This window comes from Eucyclogobius newberryi, unplaced genomic scaffold, assembly GCF_026437365.1.
Source record: "Eucyclogobius newberryi isolate DKJ021-1_F unplaced genomic scaffold, fEucNew1.0.hap1 SCAF_12, whole genome shotgun sequence".
NCBI classification, from domain to species: domain Eukaryota; kingdom Metazoa; phylum Chordata; class Actinopteri; order Gobiiformes; family Gobiidae; genus Eucyclogobius; species Eucyclogobius newberryi.
This window is the reverse complement of record NW_027315746.1, coordinates 377600-398492: the sequence shown is the minus strand read 5'-3', so window position 1 is coordinate 398492 and position 20893 is coordinate 377600. Positions and strand designations below refer to the sequence as shown.

The 20893-nt window shown below is 43.8% G+C and overlaps 1 protein-coding gene across 1 annotated transcript in view; it reads right to left on the bottom strand.

The window, feature by feature from the left end:
• Positions 1 to 8649: 8649 nt before the first annotated feature.
• Positions 8650 to 20893, bottom strand: part of LOC140355634 (M1-specific T cell receptor alpha chain-like) — a gene marked incomplete at its 5' end in the record, with an annotated part of 29273 nt that continues 17029 nt past the window's right edge. Inside the window, 4 exons of the mRNA XM_072440297.1 lie at positions 8650 to 8708; positions 12412 to 12516; positions 12594 to 12629; positions 12943 to 13158. Coding sequence (XP_072296398.1) covers positions 8707 to 8708; positions 12412 to 12516; positions 12594 to 12629; positions 12943 to 13158 — 359 coding nt within the window. The remainder of the gene's footprint in view (positions 8709 to 12411; positions 12517 to 12593; positions 12630 to 12942; positions 13159 to 20893) is intronic.

Sequence of the window (20893 nt, the reverse complement as noted above, 5' to 3'; positions counted from 1 at the left end):
TCCAAACACCAGAGCCTCTGTGAGTGGGGACTGTGTGGTTCTAAACACCAGAGCCTCTGTGATGGGGACTGTGTGGTTCCAAACACCAGAGCCTCTGTGAGTGGGGACTGTGTGGTTCTAAACACCAGAGCCTCTGTGAGTGGGGACTGTGTGGTTCCAAACACCAGAGCCTCTGTGAGTGGGGACTGTGTGGTTCTAAACACCAGAGCCTCTGTGAGTGGGGACTGTGTGGTTCCAAACACAGGAGCCTCTGTGAGTGGGACTGTGTGGTTCAAAACACCAGAGCCTCTGTGAGTGGGGACTGTGTGGTTCTAAACACAGGAGCCTCTGTGAGTGGGGACTGTGTGGTTCCAAACACCAGAGCCTCTGTGAGTGGGGACTGTGTGGTTCCAAACACCAGAGCCTCTGTGAGTGGGGACTGTGTGGTTCTAAACACCAGAGCCTCTGTGAGTGGGGACTGTGTGGTTCTAAACACCAGAGCCTCTGTGAGTGGGGACTGTGTGGTTCCAAACACCAGAGCCTCTGTGAGTGGGGACTGTGTGGTTCCAAACACCAGAGCCTCTGTGAGTGGGGACTGTGTGGTTCTAAACACCAGAGCCTCTGTGAGTGGGGACTGTGTGGTTCTAAACACCAGAGCCTCTGTGAGTGGGGACTGTGTGGTTCTAAACACCAGAGCCTCTGTGAGTGGGGACTGTGTGGTTCCAAACACCAGAGCCTCTGTGAGTGGGGACTGTGTGGTTCTAAACACCAGAGCCTCTGTGAGTGGGGACTGTGTGGTTCCAAACACCAGAGCCTCTGTGAGTGGGGACTGTGTGGTTCCAAACACCAGAGCCTCTGTGAGTGGGGACTGTGTGGTTCCAAACACCAGAGCCTCTGTGAGTGGGGACTGTGTGGTTCCAAACACCAGAGCCTCTGTGAGTGGGGACTGTGTGGTTCTAAACACAGGAGCCTCTGTGAGTGGGGACTGTGTGGTTCCAAACACCAGAGCCTCTGTGAGTGGGGACTGTGTGGTTCTAAACACCAGAGCCTCTGTGAGTGGGGACTGTGTGGTTCTAAACACCAGAGCCTCTGTGAGTGGGGACTGTGTGGTTCTAAACACCAGAGCCTCTGTGAGTGGGGACTGTGTGGTTCCAAACACCAGAGCCTCTGTGAGTGGGGACTGTGTGGTTCCAAACACCAGAGCCTCTGTGAGTGGGGACTGTGTGGTTCCAAACACCAGAGCGTCTGTGAGTGGGGACTGTGTGGTTCCAAACACCAGAGCCTCTGTGAGTGGGACTGTGTGGTTCCAAACACCAGAGCCTCTGTGAGTGGGGACTGTGTGGTTCTAAACACCAGAGCCTCTGTGAGTGGGGACTGTGTGGTTCCAAACACCAGAGCCTCTGTGAGTGGGGACTGTGTGGTTCTAAACACCAGAGCCTCTGTGAGTGGGGACTGTGTGGTTCTAAACACCAGAGCCTCTGTGAGTGGGGACTGTGTGGTTCCAAACACCAGAGCCTCTGTGAGTGGGGACTGTGTGGTTCTAAACACAGGAGCCTCTGTGAGTGGGGACTGTGTGGTTCTAAACACAGGAGCCTCTGTGAGTGGGGACTGTGTGGTTCTAAATATGGTCATGAGAGGTGGGGTTTAATGACACAATGTGAGCTGCCACGCCCGTCCTGCCACGCCCGTCCTGCCACGCCCGTCCTGCCACTGGACATGTCAATCCTTTGCCTTTGTCAGGGTCAAAGGTCACAAACTCAGAACTTGCTTTCAACAGCGAATAAATAGAATCAATTCAAAAAGAACAAACGCTCAGTTTTTCAAACGAGTTTCATGAAGGAAAGTGACAGAAGCCGCTCGAAACAGACCTACTGAAACAGACCTGCTGAAACAGACCTGCTGAAACAGACCTGCTGAAACAGACCTACTGAAACAGACCTACTGAAACAGACCTACTGAAACAGACCTGCTGAAACAGACCTGCTGAAACAGACCTACTGAAACAGACCTACTGAAACAGACCTACTGAAACAGACCTGCTGAAACAGACCTGCTGAAACAGACCTACTGAAACAGACCTACTGAAACAGACCTGCTGAAACAGACCTACTGAAACAGACCTGCTGAAACAGACCTGCTGAAACAGACCTGCTGAAACAGACCTACTGAAACAGACCTACTGAAACAGACCTACTGAAACAGACCTGCTGAAACAGACCTACTGAAACAGACCTGCTGAAACAGACCTGCTGAAACAGACCTACTGAAACAGACCTACTGAAACAGACCTGCTGAAACAGACCTACTGAAACAGACCTACTGAAACAGACCTGCTGAAACAGACCTGCTGAAACAGACCTGCTGAAACAGACCTGCTGAAACAGACCTACTGAAACAGACCTGCTGAAACAGACCTGCTGAAACAGACCTACTGAAACAGACCTGCTGAAACAGACCTACTGAAACAGACCTGCTGAAACAGACCTGCTGAAACAGACCTACTGAAACAGACCTGCTGAAACAGACCCTACTGAAACAGACCTGCTGAAACAGACCTACTGAAACAGACCTGCTGAAACAGACCTACTGAAACAGACCTGCTGAAACAGACCTGCTGAAACAGACCTGCTGAAACAGACCTGCTGAAACAGACCCTACTGAAACAGACCTGCTGAAACAGACCCTACTGAAACAGACCTGCTGAAACAGACCTACTGAAACAGACCTACTGAAACAGACCTGCTGAAACAGACCTACTGAAACAGACCTACTGAAACAGACCTGCTGAAACAGACCTACTGAAACAGACCCTACTGAAACAGACCTACTGAAACAGACCTGCTGAAACAGACCTGCTGAAACAGACCCTACTGAAACAGACCCTACTGAAACAGACCTACTGAAACAGACCTGCTGAAACAGACCTGCTGAAACAGACCTGCTGAAACAGACCTACTGAAACAGACCTGCTGAAACAGACCTACTGAAACAGACCTGCTGAAACAGACCTGCTGAAACAGACCCTACTGAAACAGACCTACTGAAACAGACCTACTGAAACAGACCTGCTGAAACAGACCTACTGAAACAGACCTACTGAAACAGACCTGCTGAAACAGACCTGCTGAAACAGACCTACTGAAACAGACCTGCTGAAACAGACCTGCTGAAACAGACCTGCTGAAACAGACCTGCTGAAACAGACCTACTGAAACAGACCTGCTGAAACAGACCTGCTGAAACAGACCTGCTGAAACAGACCTGCTGAAACAGACCTACTGAAACAGACCTGCTGAAACAGACCTGCTGAAACAGACCTGCTGAAACAGACCTGCTGAAACAGACCTACTGAAACAGACCTGCTGAAACAGACCTGCTGAAACAGACCTACTGAAACAGACCTGCTGAAACAGACCCTACTGAAACAGACCTGCTGAAACAGACCTACTGAAACAGACCTGCTGAAACAGACCTACTGAAACAGACCTGCTGAAACAGACCTGCTGAAACAGACCTGCTGAAACAGACCTGCTGAAACAGACCCTACTGAAACAGACCTGCTGAAACAGACCTACTGAAACAGACCTACTGAAACAGACCTACTGAAACAGACCTGCTGAAACAGACCTACTGAAACAGACCTACTGAAACAGACCTGCTGAAACAGACCTACTGAAACAGACCCTACTGAAACAGACCTACTGAAACAGACCTGCTGAAACAGACCCTACTGAAACAGACCCTACTGAAACAGACCTACTGAAACAGACCTGCTGAAACAGACCTGCTGAAACAGACCTGCTGAAACAGACCTACTGAAACAGACCTGCTGAAACAGACCCTACTGAAACAGACCTGCTGAAACAGACCTGCTGAAACAGACCCTACTGAAACAGACCTACTGAAACAGACCTACTGAAACAGACCTGCTGAAACAGACCTACTGAAACAGACCTACTGAAACAGACCTGCTGAAACAGACCTACTGAAACAGACCTGCTGAAACAGACCTGCTGAAACAGACCTGCTGAAACAGACCCTACTGAAACAGACCTACTGAAACAGACCTGCTGAAACAGACCTGCTGAAACAGACCCTACTGAAACAGACCCTACTGAAACAGACCTACTGAAACAGACCTACTGAAACAGACCTGCTGAAACAGACCCTACTGAAACAGACCTACTGAAACAGACCCTACTGAAACAGACCTACTGAAACAGACCTACTGAAACAGACCTGCTGAAACAGACCTACTGAAACAGACCTACTGAAACAGACCTGCTGAAACAGACCTACTGAAACAGACCTGCTGAAACAGACCTACTGAAACAGACCTACTGAAACAGACCTGCTGAAACAGACCTACTGAAACAGACCTACTGAAACAGACCCTACTGAAACAGACCTGCTGAAACAGACCCTACTGAAACAGACCTGCTGAAACAGACCTACTGAAACAGACCTACTGAAACAGACCCTACTGAAACAGACCCTACTGAAACAGACCTACTGAAACAGACCTGCTGAAACAGAGCTACTGAAACAGACCTACTGAAACAGACCCTACTGAAACAGACCTGCTGAAACAGACCTACTGAAACAGACCCTACTGAAACAGACCTACTGAAACAGACCTGCTGAAACAGACCTACTGAAACAGACCTACTGAAACAGACCTGCTGAAACAGACCTACTGAAACAGACCTACTGAAACAGACCCTACTGAAACAGACCTACTGAAACAGACCTACTGAAACAGACCCTACTGAAACAGACCTACTGAAACAGACCCTACTGAAACAGACCTACTGAAACAGACCTACTGAAACAGACCTACTGAAACAGACCCTACTGAAACAGACCTGCTGAAACAGACCTACTGAAACAGACCCTACTGAATCAGACCTACTGAAACAGACCTGCTGAAACAGACCTACTGAAACAGACCTACTGAAACAGACCTGCTGAAACAGACCTACTGAAACAGACCTACTGAAACAGACCCTACTGAAACAGACCTACTGAAACAGACCTACTGAAACAGACCTACTGAGGGGGACAAAAGTCACAACCATGTGCCTAAAGGTGACAAAATCTTTGTCTCAGACGTTTTCAGGCTCTGAGTGCTTCATCTTCTGTGGCTGATTCTAACTCGTCCATTGAAATCGCACCATGTTTTAAAGGGTCTAAAGCTTTGTGTTTTGTCCGTGCGACTTTTAGTCTGATCAAGTCCATTATGACTAAAGGTAAGGCTCAGACTAAAGGTAAGGATCAGACTAAAGGTAAGGATCAGACTAAAGATAAGGATCAGACTAAAGATAAGGATCAGACTAAAGGTAAGGCTCAGACTAAAGGTAAGGATCAGACCAAAGGTAAGGATCGGACCAAAGGTAAGGATCGGACTAAAGATAAGGCTCAGACTAAAGGTAAGGATCGGACTAAAGATAAGACTCAGACTAAAGGTAAGGATCGGACTAAAGATAAGACTCAGACTAAAGGTAAGGATCAGACTAAAGGTAAGGATCGGACTAAAGATAAGGCTCAGACTAAAGGTAAGGATCGGACTAAAGATAAGACTCAGACTAAAGGTAAGGATCAGACTAAAGGTAAGGATCAGACTAAAGATAAGGATCAGACTAAAGGTAAGGATCGGACCAAAGGTAAGGATCGGACTAAAGATAAGGCTCAGACTAAAGGTAAGGATCGGACTAAAGATAAGACTCAGACTAAAGGTAAGGATCAGACTAAAGGTAAGGATCAGACCAAAGGTAAGGATCAGACCAAAGGTAAGGATCAGACTAAAGGTAAGGATCAGACTAAAGATAAGGATCAGACTAAAGGTAAGGATCAGACTAAAGGTAAGGATCAGACTAAAGATAAGGATCAGACTAAAGGTAAGGATCAGACCAAAGGTAAGGATCAGACCAAAGGTAAGGATCAGACCAAAGGTAAGGATCAGACTAAAGGTAAGGATCAGACTAAAGATAAGGATCAGACTAAAGATAAGGATCAGACTAAAGGTAAGGCTCAGACTAAAGGTAAGGATCAGACCAAAGGTAAGGATCGGACCAAAGGTAAGGATCGGACTAAAGATAAGGCTCAGACTAAAGGTAAGGATCGGACTAAAGATAAGACTCAGACTAAAGGTAAGGATCAGACTAAAGGTAAGGATCAGACCAAAGGTAAGGATCAGACCAAAGGTAAGGATCAGACTAAAGGTAAGGATCAGACTAAAGATAAGGATCAGACTAAAGGTAAGGATCAGACTAAAGGTAAGGATCAGACCAAAGGTAAGGATCAGACCAAAGGTAAGGATCAGACCAAAGGTAAGGATCAGACTAAAGGTAAGGATCAGACTAAAGATAAGGATCAGACTAAAGGTAAGGATCAGACTAAAGGTAAGGATCAGACTAAAGATAAGGATCAGACTAAAGGTAAGGATCAGACTAAAGGTAAGGATCAGACCAAAGGTAAGGATCAGACCAAAGGTAAGGATCAGACCAAAGGTAAGGATCAGACTAAAGGTAAGGATCAGACTAAAGGTAAGGATCAGACTAAAGGTAAGGATCAGACCAAAGGTAAGGATCAGACCAAAGGTAAGGATCAGACCAAAGGTAAGGATCAGACTAAAGGTAAGGCTCAGACTAAAGGTAAGGATTAGACCTGTGACTCTTTCTTCAGCTGTCCATAAACACTGCTCTGGTTTCAGAGAACAGGAAACCACAGGCTCAGGTCGGGTTTGTCGCTGTTGCCATGACAACGTCACTGCTGCATTTACTTCTGTCACCACAAAGTTCACGCCGGAAACTGTGTCAAAGTCAAACCCGGACAAAACCCAGAACAAGGTGAAGAAAACGCTTCTGTCGACGTCTTATTGAGCGTGAAAAGTTCCAGAGTGAAGCATTTTCATTGTGTGATTTGTAATAAAAGTATGAAAGATCCGATTGTGTCAAATCTCTGGAGTTTAAACCTTTTCAGGGCAAAATCTGAACCAAAACGTGTCCCAAAGCAGCGACGCCATGACAACCAGAAACACTCAGATCTACAAACATCCACTGACTAAACATGTGAAGGTGTATTTTTTATATTTTACATTTTTTATTCTTTAAAGTTTGAGCCGTTCTTTCAGGGATGTAAACAAAGAGTTTAAGTTTATATCTTTAGAGACGTTTGAATTATGTTGAGTATGTTAATGCACGATAAAACATAAAAAACAACCACAAAGAATGGACGAAAAAGAGGACAAATGACCTCAGGACTCGCGTCGGTGTACTCCCTCTTTCATTAGTCCTGGTTTAGACCTGGTTTGGACCTGGTTTAATCTTGTTTAGTCCTGGTTTAGTCCTAGTTTAGACCTGGTTTAGTCCTGGTTTAGTCCTGGTTTAGACCTAGTTTAGACCTGGTTCAGACCTGGTTTAGTCCTAGTTTAGACCTGGTTTAGACCTGGTTTAGTCCTGGTTTTAGTCCTGGTTTAGACCTGGTTTAGACCTGGTTTAGTTTTGGTTTAGACCTGGTTCAGACCTGGTTTAGTCCTGGTTTAGACCTGGTTTAGTCCTGGTTTAGTCCTGGTTTAGACCTGGTTTAGTCCTGGTTTTAGTCCTGGTTTAGACCTGGTTCAGACCTGGTTTAGTACTGGTTTAGACCTGGTTTAGTCCTGGTTTAGTCCTGGTTTAGACCTGGTTTAGTTCTAGTTTAGTCCTGGTTTAGACCTGGTTTAGTCCTGGTTTAGACCTGGTTTAGTCCTGGTTTAGACCTGGTTTAGTTCTAGTTTAGTCCTGGTTTAGACCTGGTTTAGTCCTGGTTTTAGTCCTGGTTTAGACCTGGTTTAGACCTGGTTTAGTCCTAGTTTAGACCTGGTTTAGTCCTGGTTTAGACCTGGTTCAGACCTAGTTTAGACCTGGTTTAGTCCTAGTTTAGACCTGGTTTAGTCCTGGTTTAGACCTAGTTTAGACCTGGTTTAGTCCTGGTTTAGACCTGGTTTAGACCTGGTTTAGTCCTGGTTTAGACCTAGTTTAGACCTGGTTTAGTCCTGGTTTAGTCCTAGTTTAGACCTGGTTTAGTCCTGGTTTAGACCTGGTTTAGTCCTGGTTTAGTCCTAGTTTAGACCTGGTTTAGTCCTGGTTTAGACCTGGTTTAGTCCTGGTTTAGACCTAGTTTAGACCTGGTTTAGTCCTGGTTTAGTCCTGGTTTAGTCCTGGTTTAGTCCTGGTTTAGACCTGGTTTAGTCCTGGTTTAGTCCTAGTTTAGACCTGGTTTAGTCCTGGTTTAGACCTAGTTTAGACCTGGTTTAGTCCTGGTTTAGTCCTGGTTTAGTCCTGGTTTAGACAAAGTTTAGTCCTGGTTTAGTCCTGGTTTAGACCTGGTTTAGTCCTGGTTTAGTCCTAGTTTAGACCTGGTTTAGTCCTGGTTTAGACCTAGTTTAGACCTGGTTTAGTCCTGGTTTAGTCCTAGTTTAGACCTGGTTTAGTCCTGGTTTAGACCTAGTTTAGACCTGGTTTAGTCCTGGTTTAGTCCTGGTTTAGACCTGGTTTAGTTTAATTCTCAGTTCATTGAAGAAAGACATTTAATATAATATTATTTTTATTTTAATCAAACACAAACATTTACACATTTTTATTTTTCTTCAGTTAAACTTTGCAAATTTTTTTAAGCATTTAAAGAAAATAAAAACACATAAAAACAGTAAACACAGGTTTGTTGTTGGCCTCATTTCCACGTCACAGATTCTGAAACAAAAGAACAAAGACAAATAAACAAAAGTATTTCATATTTGTGACTTTCAAACACACGTTTCATCTTCAAAACACAATTCTACTTTTGATTTGTGGAAACAGAAAGTATAAATATTAAAACAGATTTACTTTGTCTAAGTCAAGTTTAAATACTTCTGTTTGTGCAGTATTAGTACGTGTTTCCGCTCTGCTGATGCAGAGGTATTTGGCACAGCATTAGTATAAGTATATGCAGTATATGCAGTATAAGTATATGCAGTATAAGTATATGCAGTATATGCAGTAGAAGTTTATGCAGTATAAGTATATGCAGTATAAGTATATGCAGTATAAGTATATGCAGTATATGCAGTAGAAGTTTATGCAGTATAAGTATATGCAGTAGAAGTATATGCAGTAGAAGTATATAGTGTAAGTATATGCAGTGTAAGTATATGCAGTATAAGTATATGCAGTATAAGTATATGCAGTATAAGTATATGCAGTATATGCAGTAGAAGTATATGCAGTATAAGTATATAGTGTAAGTATATGCAGTGTAAGTATATGCAGTATAAGTATATGCAGTATAAGTATATGCAGTATATGCAGTATAAGTATATGCAGTATATGCAGTATAAGTACATGCAGTATAAGTACATGTCATGCAGAGGTATTTGGCGCAGCAGTAGTATAAGTACATGCAGTATATGCAGTATAAGTACACATGTACATGTCACGCAGAGGTATTTGGCGCAGCAGTAGAATAAGTATATGCAGTATATGCAGTATATAAAGTATAAGTACACACGCACATGTCATGCTGAGGTATTTGGCTCAGCAGTAGTATAAGTATATGCAGTATAAGTATATGCAGTATATGCAGTATAATATATGCAGTATAGGTATATGCAGTATAAGTACACACGTACATGTCATGCAGAGGCACAGGGTGAACAGGCAGTATAAGTACATGCAGTATAAGTATATGCACTATAAGTACATGCAGTATAAGTATATGCAGTATAAGTACATGCAGTATAAGTACATGCAGTATAAGTATATGCAGTATAATAACATGCAGTATAAGTATATGCAGTATAAGTACATGCAGTATAAGTACATGCAGTATAAGTACATGCAGTATAAGTACACACGTACATGTCATGCAGAGGCGCAGGGTGAACAGGCAGTATAAGTACATGCAGTATAAGTACATGCAGTATAAGTACATACGTACATGTCATGCAGAGGCGCAGGGTGAACAGGCAGTATAAGTACATGCAGTATAAGTACATGCAGTATAAGTAGGCAAGGCAAGGCAAGTTTATTTGTAGAGCACATTTCATACACAAGGCAATTCAAAGCTTCACAGCAGGAAAAATGCATTCAAATCACAAAGAAATTACAGAAATACAATAAAATTAACTAAATAAAAAAATATCAATCCAACTGATTTTCTAAACTAATAAAATCACAAACAAAAGAGAAGAGTGCAAAGAAAAAATCCTTTCAGTCATATGCGCAGCTAAACAAAACTGTTTTTAGCTTAGATTTGAACATTGTCAGAGTAGAACATCTTCAGGAAGACTGTTCCAGATTTTAGCTGCATAAAACTGAAACGCAGATTCCCCATGTTTAGTCCTGACTCTGGCACCAGCAGGAGGCCGGTCCATGTTTAGTCCTGACTCTGGCACCAGCAGGAGGCCGGTCCATGTTTTGTCCTGACTCTGGGCACCAGCAGGAGGCCGGCCCCTGAGGTCCTCAGAGTCCGAGATGGTTCATATGGCACTAACATATCCAAGATGTACTTTGGTGCTAGGCCATGGAGAGACTTGTACACAAGCAGAGCTGCTTTAAAGTCTATTCTCTGAGCCACAGGGGGCAGTGCAGAGACCTGAGCACAGGACTAATGTGATGGTACTTCCTGGTTCTAGTCAGGACCCGAGCAGCAGCGTTCTGGATGTACTGCAGCTGTTTTACAGCTCGTTTGGAGAGACCAGTGAGCAGGCCGTTACAGTAGTCTAATCTACTGGAGACAAACGCGTGGATAAGTCTCTCTAAATCTGGTTTTGACACTATATTTTTGATTTTGGCAATGTTTTTTAGATTTTCAAAGTTTATCATTTCCATAAACAGTGCACCTGTGCCATCACTTATGTGTCTCCTCTGAACAACTGCAGGACCAACCGGAGGTTTGGGAGAAACAGACAGGTCAAAGAAGACACAGAAATGATCAGACAGAGCAACATCGATCACATTAACATTTGAAATATTTACCCCCTTTGTAATTATGAGATCTAGAGTGTGTCCTTTGCTGTGGGTGGGGCCTCTCACATGCTGAGTAAGACTGAAGGTTTCAAGGACAGCATCAAGCTCTTTAGCGTTTCTGTCACAAACATTATCAACATGCACATTGAAATCACCTGTAATGACCAAACCATCAAAGTCTGTGCATATGACTGAAAGCATCTCAGTAAAATCATCAATAAAACTTTGGCAGTGCTGGGGAGGCTTGTACAAAACAATGAAGATAATGGATGGAGACCGTTTTCGCTCCATTTTAAAGGATACATACTAAAATGATGAAAACACCCCAAAAGACAACCTGCGGGTAATTATTTCATCTCTAAAGACAGCACAGACTCCACCCCCTTTTTTGTTTTCTCGTGTTTCAGATTCAAACTTAAAGTTGGGTGGAGCAGATTCTATCAGAACTACATTTCCTGTGTTTTTGTCAAGCCATGTTTCAGTTAAAAACATAAAATCAAGATTATAAGAAGAAATAAAATTATTAATTAAGAGAGATTTGTTACATAAGGATCTGACATTTAGCACAGCAAGTTTCAGACTAGTTTCAGTGAGACTGGGCTTTATCTTTTCACAGGGAATATGAATCACATTTCTCAGATTGGGCCTGACTCGCATTTTGTTTTTCCATCTGTGTGATGATGTGACTACAGAAATAGCACTAGGGGGGGCTCTTTTTACATAGGGCCCCGGGTTGGTTTGATTTTTAATGTGACAATAAGTCCCGGCAACGCTGAGACCCAGTGCATCCTAGCTATGGGAGATACCAGGTGAAAGGCGAGGTTGGATGGGTGGTGGGGCTTTTGTAGCCAAGGAGAGTTTGGGACCAGGTGAGAGGCGAGGGGGGATGGGTGGTGGGGCTTTTGTTGGTGTAGTCGGCATAGCCCTTGCTATATTGGGCGTGAGTGGAGCCATCTTAATGCCTGATTTGATCAGACTTTCAAAATGGCTGGGAAGGCCCATGGGTGAGAGTGCAGATGAGAAGGAGAATGATGAATCTTTAGTCGGAGTAGATGTTTCAGGGGGAACCCAGGGCTGGTGTGAAGGCAGGGGCGATGACAGGGATGTTGTTGGGCTTGTCACAGATGGGTCCAAGGCCTTTGAAGATTGTTCCTTTGCTGGAGGCGGTGGAGGTGAATGTGAAGTACATGCAGTATAAGTACACACGTACATGTCATGCAGAGGCGCAGGGTGAATAGGCAGTATAAGTACATGCAGTGTAAGTACATGCAGTATAAGTACACACTTACATGTCATGCAGAGGCGCAGGGTGAACAGGCAGTATAAGTACATGCAGTATAAGTACATGCAGTATAAGTACACACTTACATGTCATGCAGAGGCGCAGGGTGAACAGGCAGTATAAGTACATGCAGTATAAGTACATGCAGTATAAGTACACACTTACATGTCATGCAGAGGCGCAGGGTGAACAGCACGTTGAAAACGATGGTTTTGATGAAGAGGATTCTGAGTCCGAGGACGGTCAGAGAAATCAGGTTCACCGCAGGATCTGACCAGGCAAAGAAGTATAAGTATAAGTATAATAAGTAATACATGTGAATAATGAAGCAGAGAAAGTGAACTGACCGGCCTTCAGAGAGTCCTCAGAATATCCACTGGACTCTGCAACAAAAAACACACAAATCTGAGGAACGTTGTTGAAAACTGAGGGAACTTTTGTAGAAAAAATTGAAAAATTTGAGAAAATTGGATTTGTTGCATAAAATGACTAAACATGGACTAAAAATGGAAGGAACATTAAGTCAAAATTTGAGGACAAATTTCAAGGCAATTGTGTATTTGTTTGTTTATTTGTTTGTTGTTTTCTGAGGCATTTGGAAACGTGGATTGGAAAACTGGTACAACATTTGTGTAAGAAATTGGACATTTTGAGGAGAATGTAAGGAAAGGAGAGCGCGCAGTGACGGTGTTGTACCTGGGCAGCGTTCATCGTCTGCAGTGCTCATGAGCGCCACCTGGCTGTAGAGGCCTTTGATGTCAGAGTCCTCGCTCTCTCGGTCGATGAAGGTTCCGTTGGCGTCTTGAAAGAGATCGTTTTTCTTGAGTTTGTCAGGACGACTGAAGCCGGACGCCAAACAAACATGAATGTCATTGTTCTTCAGACGATAAAACGATGGCTCCTCGTCCTCAGCTGCAAAAGAACGAACGAGTGTGAACAACGAGTGTGAACGAGTGTGAACAACGAGTGTGAATGAACGAGTGTGAACGAACGAGTGTGAACGAACGAGTGTGAACGAACGAGTGTGAACGAACGAGTGTGAACAACGAGTGTGAACGAGTGTGAACAACGAGTGTGAACAAACAAGTGTGAACAACGAGTGTGAACGAACGAGTGTGAACAAACGAGTGTGAACAAACGAGTGTGAACAAACGAGTGTGAACAAACAAGTGTGAACAACGAGTGTGAATGAACGAGTGTGAACAAACAAGTGTGAACGAGTGTGAATGAACGAGTGTGAACAACGAGTGTGAATGAACGAGTGTGAAAGAAACGAGTGTGAACGAACGAGTGTGAGCGAGTGTGAACGAGTGTGAACAACGAGTGTGAGCAACGAGTGTGAACGACGAGTGTGAACGACGAGTGTGAACGAGTGTGAACGAGTGTGAACGAGTGTGAACAACAAGTGTGAACAAACGAGTGTGAACAAACGAGTGTGAACGAACAAGTGTGAACAACGATTGTGAACAACGAGTGTGAACAACGAGTGTGAACGAGTGTGAACGAGTGTGAACAACGAGTGTGAACAACGAGTGTGAACGAACGAGTGTGAACAACGAGTGTGAACAACGAGTGTGAACAACAAGTGTGAACGAGTGTGAACAACGAGTGTGAACAAACAAGTGTGAACAACGAGTGTGAACGAACGAGTGTGAACGAGTGTGAACAAACAAGTGTGAACAAACGAGTGTGAACAAACGAGTGTGAACAACGAGTGTGAATGAACGAGCGTGAACAACGAGTGTGAATGAACGAGTGTGAACAAACAAGTGTGAACGAACGAGTGTGAACGAACGAGTGTGAACAACGAGTGTGAATGAACGAGTGTGAAAGAAAGGAGTGTGAACAACGAGTGTGAGCGAGTGTGAGCGAGTGTGAACGAGTGTGAACGACGAGTGTGAACGACGAGTGTGAACGACGAGTGTGAACAACGAGTGTGAACGAGTGTGAACAACAAGTGTGAACAAACGAGTGTGAACGAACGAGTGTGAACAAACAAGTGTGAACAACGAGGGTGAACAACGAGTGTGAACGAGTGTGAACAACGAGTGTGAACGAACGAGTGTGAACGAACGAGTGTGAACGAACGAGTGTGAACAACGAGTGTGAACGAGTGTGAACAACGAGTGTGAACAACGAGTGTGAACAAACAAGTGTGAACAACGAGTGTGAACGAGTGTGAACAACGAGTGTGAACAAACGAGTGTGAACAAACGAGTGTGAACAAATGAGTGTGAACGAACGAGTGTGAACAAACGAGTGTGAACAAACAAGTGTGAACAAACAAGTGTGAACAAATGAGTGTGAACAAACAAGTGTGAACAACGAGTGTGAATGAACGAGTGTGAACAACGAGTGTGAATGAACGAGTGTGAACAAACGAGTGTGAACGAACGAGTGTGAACGAACGAGTGTGAACAAACGAGTGTGAACAACGAGTGTGAATGAACGAGTGTGAACAACGAGTGTGAATGAACGAGTGTGAAAGTAACGAGTGTGAACAACGGGTGTGAGCGAGTGTGAACGAGTGTGAGCAACGAGTGTGAACGACAAGTGTGAACGACGAGTGTGAATGACGAGTGTGAACGACGAGTGTGAACGAGTGTGAACAACGGGTGTGAGCGAGTGTGAACGAGTGTGAGCAACGAGTGTGAACGACAAGTGTGAACGACAAGTGTGAACGACAAGTGTGAACGACGAGTGTGAACGACGAGTGTGAACGAACGAGTGTGAACGAACGAGTGTGAACAACGAGTGTGAACAACAAGTGTGAACAACGAGTGTGAACAACAAGTGTGAACGAGTGTGAACAAAAGAGTGTGAACAAACGAGTGTGAACAAACGAGTGTGAACAAACGAGTGTGAACAACGAGTGTGAACAACGAGTGTGAACAACGAGTGTGAACAAACGAGTGTGAACGAGTGTGAACAACGAGTGTGAACGAACAAGTGTGAACGAGTGTGAACGAGTGTGAACAACGAGTGTGAACAACAAGTGTGAACGAGTTTGAACAACGAGTGTGAACGAGTGTGAACAAACGAGTATGAACAAACGAGTGTGAACGAACCGCAACAAACGAATGCCAGAGCGGAACAATCGTCTACGAAACAAACGTTTGATCCTATAGGTTTCAGAACAATGAGAAGTTAGGACTGTTGCCATGGTGATTAACCTTTCAAACCAAACATAAAACCTGATGAAAGGGAACATGTCCACAAAGTGTTGAAACCTGAAAACACCAGAGCCAGAGCAACAATCAGATTCAAATCAGCCGTTTCCTCCGACACAATAATAATAACGGATAAAATCCAAGGCTTGGTTCTGTTAGGGGCCTTAGGCGGGGACTGGAGCCTGTCCCAGTGACTTTGGGCCTTAGGCGGGAGACACCACTGTGATTGGTTAAATCCAGCTGTCACTCAAGAGCCGTGCCAAGGCTGACATTTTCAGTTCGTTTTGGTCAGTTTTGGTCAGTTTGGCGCGGAACAATTGTCAGAAGTACAAAACCGAGCGGAGGCGAGGTGTGGAGCTGAAGGTTTGGGTGGAGGTAAAAGGCGAGGTGTGGAGCTGAAGGTTTGGGTGGAGGTAAAAGGGGAGGTGTGGAGCTGAAGGTTTGGGTGGAGGTAAAAGGGGAGGTGTGGAGCTGAAGGTTTGGGTGGAGGTAAAAGGGGAGGTGTGGAGCTGAAGGTTTGGGTGGAGGTAAAAGGGGAGGTGTCGAGCTGAAGGTTTGGGTGGAGGTAAAAGGGGAGGTGTGGAGCTGAAGGTTTGGGTGGAGGTAAAAGGGGAGGTGTCGAGCTGAAGGTTTGGGTGGAGGTAAAAGGGGAGGTGTGGAGCTGAAGGTTTGGGTGGAGGTAAAAGGGGAGGTGTGGAGCTGAAGGTTTGGGTGGAGGTAAAAGGCGAGGTGTGGAGCTGAAGGTTTGGGTGGAGGTAAAAGGGGAGGTGTGGAGCTGAAGGTTTGGGTGGAGGTAAAAGGGGAGGTGTCGAGCTGAAGGTTTGGGTGGAGGTAAAAGGGGAGGTGTGGAGCTGAAGGTTTGGGTGGAGGTAAAAGGGGAGGTGTGGAGCTGAAGGTTTGGGTGGAGGTAAAAGGGGAGGTGTCGAGCTGAAGGTTTGGGTGGAGGTAAAAGGCGAGGTGTGGAGCTGAAGGTTTGGGTGGAGGTAAAAGGCGAGGTGTGGAGCTGAAGGTTTGGGTGGAGGTAAAAGGGGAGGTGTGGAGCTGAAGGTTTGGGTGGAGGTAAAAGGGGAGGTGTGGAGCTGAAGGTTTGGGTGGAGGTAAAAGGGGAGGTGTGGAGCTGAAGGTTTGGGTGGAGGTAAAAGGGGAGGTGTGGAGCTGAAGGTTTGGGTGGAGGTAAAAGGGGAGGTGTGGAGCTGAAGGTTTGGGTGGAGGTAAAAGGGGAGGTGTGGAGCTGAAGGTTTGGGTGGAGGTAAAAGGGGAGGTGTGGAGCTGAAGGTTTGGGTGGAGGTAAAAGGCGAGGTGTGGAGCTGAAGGTTTGGGTGGAGGTAAAAGGCGAGGTGTGGAGCTGAAGGTTTGGGTGGAGGTAAAAGGGGAGGTGTGGAGCTGAAGGTTTGGGTGGAGGTGCTCCTCACGTCGGACCAAAAAACATGTGTTTCAGAAAGAATCCAAACTAATAATCACGTGATCCGACACAGATTTCAGATTTCAAGGTAAAAAAACAACTATTTATAAAGTTTGATGCTGTTTTAAATCTGCTCAGTATAATCAGGCTTCAAAGTGATGACGTGTGGAAAGTTCAGTTCGGTTTGTGAGACACAGAAACGTTTTAAACTGAACTTGTGTCAAAATAAATGCTCAAACTCACGTGTTTTTACCAAGAGTTTTGCTCCTGCTCCAAAGACGAGTTTATCGAGTCCAGACGCAGACACACCACAAAACTAATGCATGCTAAAACTACTGCCCTCTACTGCCGCCTTCTGACCCCTACTGACCCCTACAGCCCCCTACTGACCCCTACTGACCCCTACAGCCCCCTACTGACCCCTACTGACCCCTACAGCCCCCTACTGCCCCCTACAGCCCCCTACTGACCCCTACAGCCCCCTACTGACCCCTACAGCCCCCTGCTGACCCTACAGCCCCCTACTGCCCCCTACTGACCCCTACTGACCCCTACAGCCCCCTACTGCCCCCTACAGCCCCCTACTGACCCCTACAGCCCCCTACTGCCCCCTACAGCCCCCTACTGACCCCTACAGCCCCCTACTGACCCTACAGCCCCCTACTGACCCCTACTGACCCCTACAGCCCCCTACTGACCCCTACTGACCCCTACAGCCCCCTACTGCCCCCTACAGCCCCCTACTGACCCCTACAGCCCCCTACTGCCCCCTACAGCCCCCTACTGACCCCTACAGCCCCCTACTGACCCTACAGCCCCCTACTGACCCCTACAGCCCCCTACTGACCCCTACTGACCCCTACAGCCCCCTACTGACCCCTACAGCCCCCTACTGACCCCTACAGCCCCCTACTGACCCCTACTGACCCCTACAGCCCCCTACTGACCCCTACTGACCCCTACAGCCCCCTACTGACCCCTACTGACCCCTACAGCCCCCTACTGACCCCTACACCCCCCTACTGCTCCTGACTGAACTCTGTGCTGCTAATGCCATTTCTGTTAAAACGGAATATTTTCATCCCTGAAACCAAAGTTTTCAAACTATTTTTTCTCGAGAGAAAATGGTTTTAAAATTTAGTTCAAACTCACGTATTTGAACAGTGAGAGTCGTCCCAGGTCCAAAGATGAGTTTATTTAATCCAGCGCCAGTCACACAACAACACGAGTGTAACGTAAAAACACAAGTGTCAAGTAAAAACACGAGAGTCACGTAAAAACACAAGTGTAACGTAAAAACACAAGTATCACGTAAAAACACAAGTGTCACGTAAAAACACAAGTGTGACGTAAAAACACAAGTGTCACGTAAAAACACGAGTGTAACGTAAAAACACGAGAGTCACGTAAAAACACAAGTGTAACGTAAAAACACAAGTGTAACGTAAAAACACAAGTATCACGTAAAAACACAAGTGTCACGTAAAAACACAAGTGTGACGTAAAAACACAAGTGTCACGTAAAAACACGAGTGTAACGTAAAAACACGAGTGTAACGTAAAAACACAAGTGTAACGTAAAAACACAAGTGTAACGTAAAAACACAAGTATCACGTAAAAACACAAGTGTCACGTAAAAACACAAGTGTCACGTAAAAACACAAGTGTAACGTAAAAACACAAGTGTCACGTAAAAACACAAGTGTGACGTAAAAACACAAGTGTCACGTAAAAACACGAGTGTAACGTAAAAACACGAGTGTCACGTAAAAACACGAGTGTAACGTAAAAACACGAGTGTCACGTAAAAACAGGAGTGTCACGTAAAAACACGAGTGTAACGTAAAAACATGGGTGTGACGTAAAAACACAAGTGTAACGTAAAAACACAAGTGTAACGTAAAAACACAAGTATCACTAAAAAACACGAGTGTCACGTAAAAACACAAGTGTGACGTAAAAACACAAGTGTCACGTAAAAACACAAGTGTCACGTAAAAACACAAGTGTCACGTAAAAACACAAGTGTGACGTAAAAACACAAGTGTCACGTAAAAACACGAGTGTAACGTAAAAACACGAGTGTCACGTAAAAACACAAGTGTCACGTAAAAACACAAGTGTCACGTAAAAACACGAGTGTAACGTAAAAACACGAGTGTCACGTAAAAACAGGAGTGTCACGTAAAAACACGAGTGTAACGTAAAAACATGGGTGTGACGTAAAAACACAAGTGTAACGTAAAAACACAAGTGTAACGTAAAAACACAAGTGTAACGTAAAAACACAAGTATCACTAAAAAACACGAGTGTCACGTAAAAACACAAGTGTGACGTAAAAACACAAGTGTCACGTAAAAACACAAGTGTGACGTAAAAACACAAGTGTAAAACACAGTATTTTGAGGCATTTTAGTAACAATGATTTTAAACATAATTTGGTTTGATCCATAAATAAAAGATATGCAGCATGTGAGATTGTGGTTTTACTTAAATTTGAATATTTGTGATTATTTCTTTAGAATTATTATCATATTATATAAGATTATTAAGAATAATGTCAGTAAATAGTAAATTAGATCAGATTTTCTTTTTTTTAATTAACAGAAAATGATACATTTGAGCTTTTCAATTTTTAAAACATACGTGTGTATTTGTGTGTATGTATTTTCTTTTTTCAGAGAAGACATTTTGTATTTTTTTTTTTTTTAAATTTAGTTTAAACTCACGTATTTGAACAGTGAGAGTCGTCCCAGGTCCAAAGATGAGTTTTCTTCCTCCAGAGTCAGTCACACAACAACACGAGTGTAACGTAAAAACACACGTGTGACGTAAAAACACAAGTGTCACGTAAAAACACAAGTGTGACGTAAAAACACAAGTGTAACGTAAAAACACGAGTGTAACGTAAAAACACGAGTGTAACGTAAAAACACAAGTGTCACGTAAAAACACGAGTGTAGCGTAAAAACACACGTGTGACGTAAAAACACAAGTGTAACGTAAAAACACGAGTGTAACGTAAAAACACGAGTGTAACGTAAAAACACAAGTGTCACGTAAAAACACAAGTGTGACGTAAAAACACAAGTGTCACGTAAAAACAAGTGTCACGTAAAAACACAAGTGTAACGTAAAAACATGAGTGTAACGTAAAAACACAAGTGTCACGTAAAAACACGAGTGTAACGTAAAAACACAAAAGTCACGTAAAAACACAAGTGTGACGTAAAAACACAAGTGTCACGTAAAAACACAAGTGTGACGTAAAAACACAAGTGTCACGTAAAAACACAAGTGTGACGTAAAAACACGAGTGTCACGTAAAAACACAAGTGTGACGTAAAAACACAAGTGTGACGTAAAAACACAAGTGTCACGTAAAAACACAAGTGTCACGTAAAAACACGAGTGTCACGTAAAAACACAAGTGTAAAACACAGTATTTTGAGGCATTTTAGTAACAATGATTTTAAACATAATTTGGTTTGATCCATAAATAAAAGATATGCAGCATGTGAGATTGTGGTTTTACTTAAATTTGAATATTTGTGATTATTTCTTTAGAATTATTATCATATTATATAAGATTATTAAGAATAATGTCAGTAAATAGTAAATTAGATCAGATTTTCTTTTTTTTTATTAACAGAAAATGATACATTTGAGCTTTTCAATTTTTAAAACATACGTGTGTATTTGTGTGTGTGTATTTTCTTTTTTCAGAGAAGACATTTTGTATTTTTTTTTTTTTTAAATTTAGTTTAAACTCACGTATTTGAACAGTGAGAGTCGTCCCAGGTCCAAAGATGAGTTTTCTTCCTCCAGAGTCAGTCACACAACAACACGAGTGTAACGTAAAAACACACGTGTGACGTAAAAACACAAGTGTCACGTAAAAACACAAGTGTGACGTAAAAACACAAGTGTAACGTAAAAACACGAGTGTAACGTAAAAACACGAGTGTAACGTAAAAACACAAGTGTCACGTAAAAACACGAGTGTAACGTAAAAAACACGTGTGACGTAAAAACACAAGTGTCACGTAAAAACACAAGTGTGACGTAAAAAC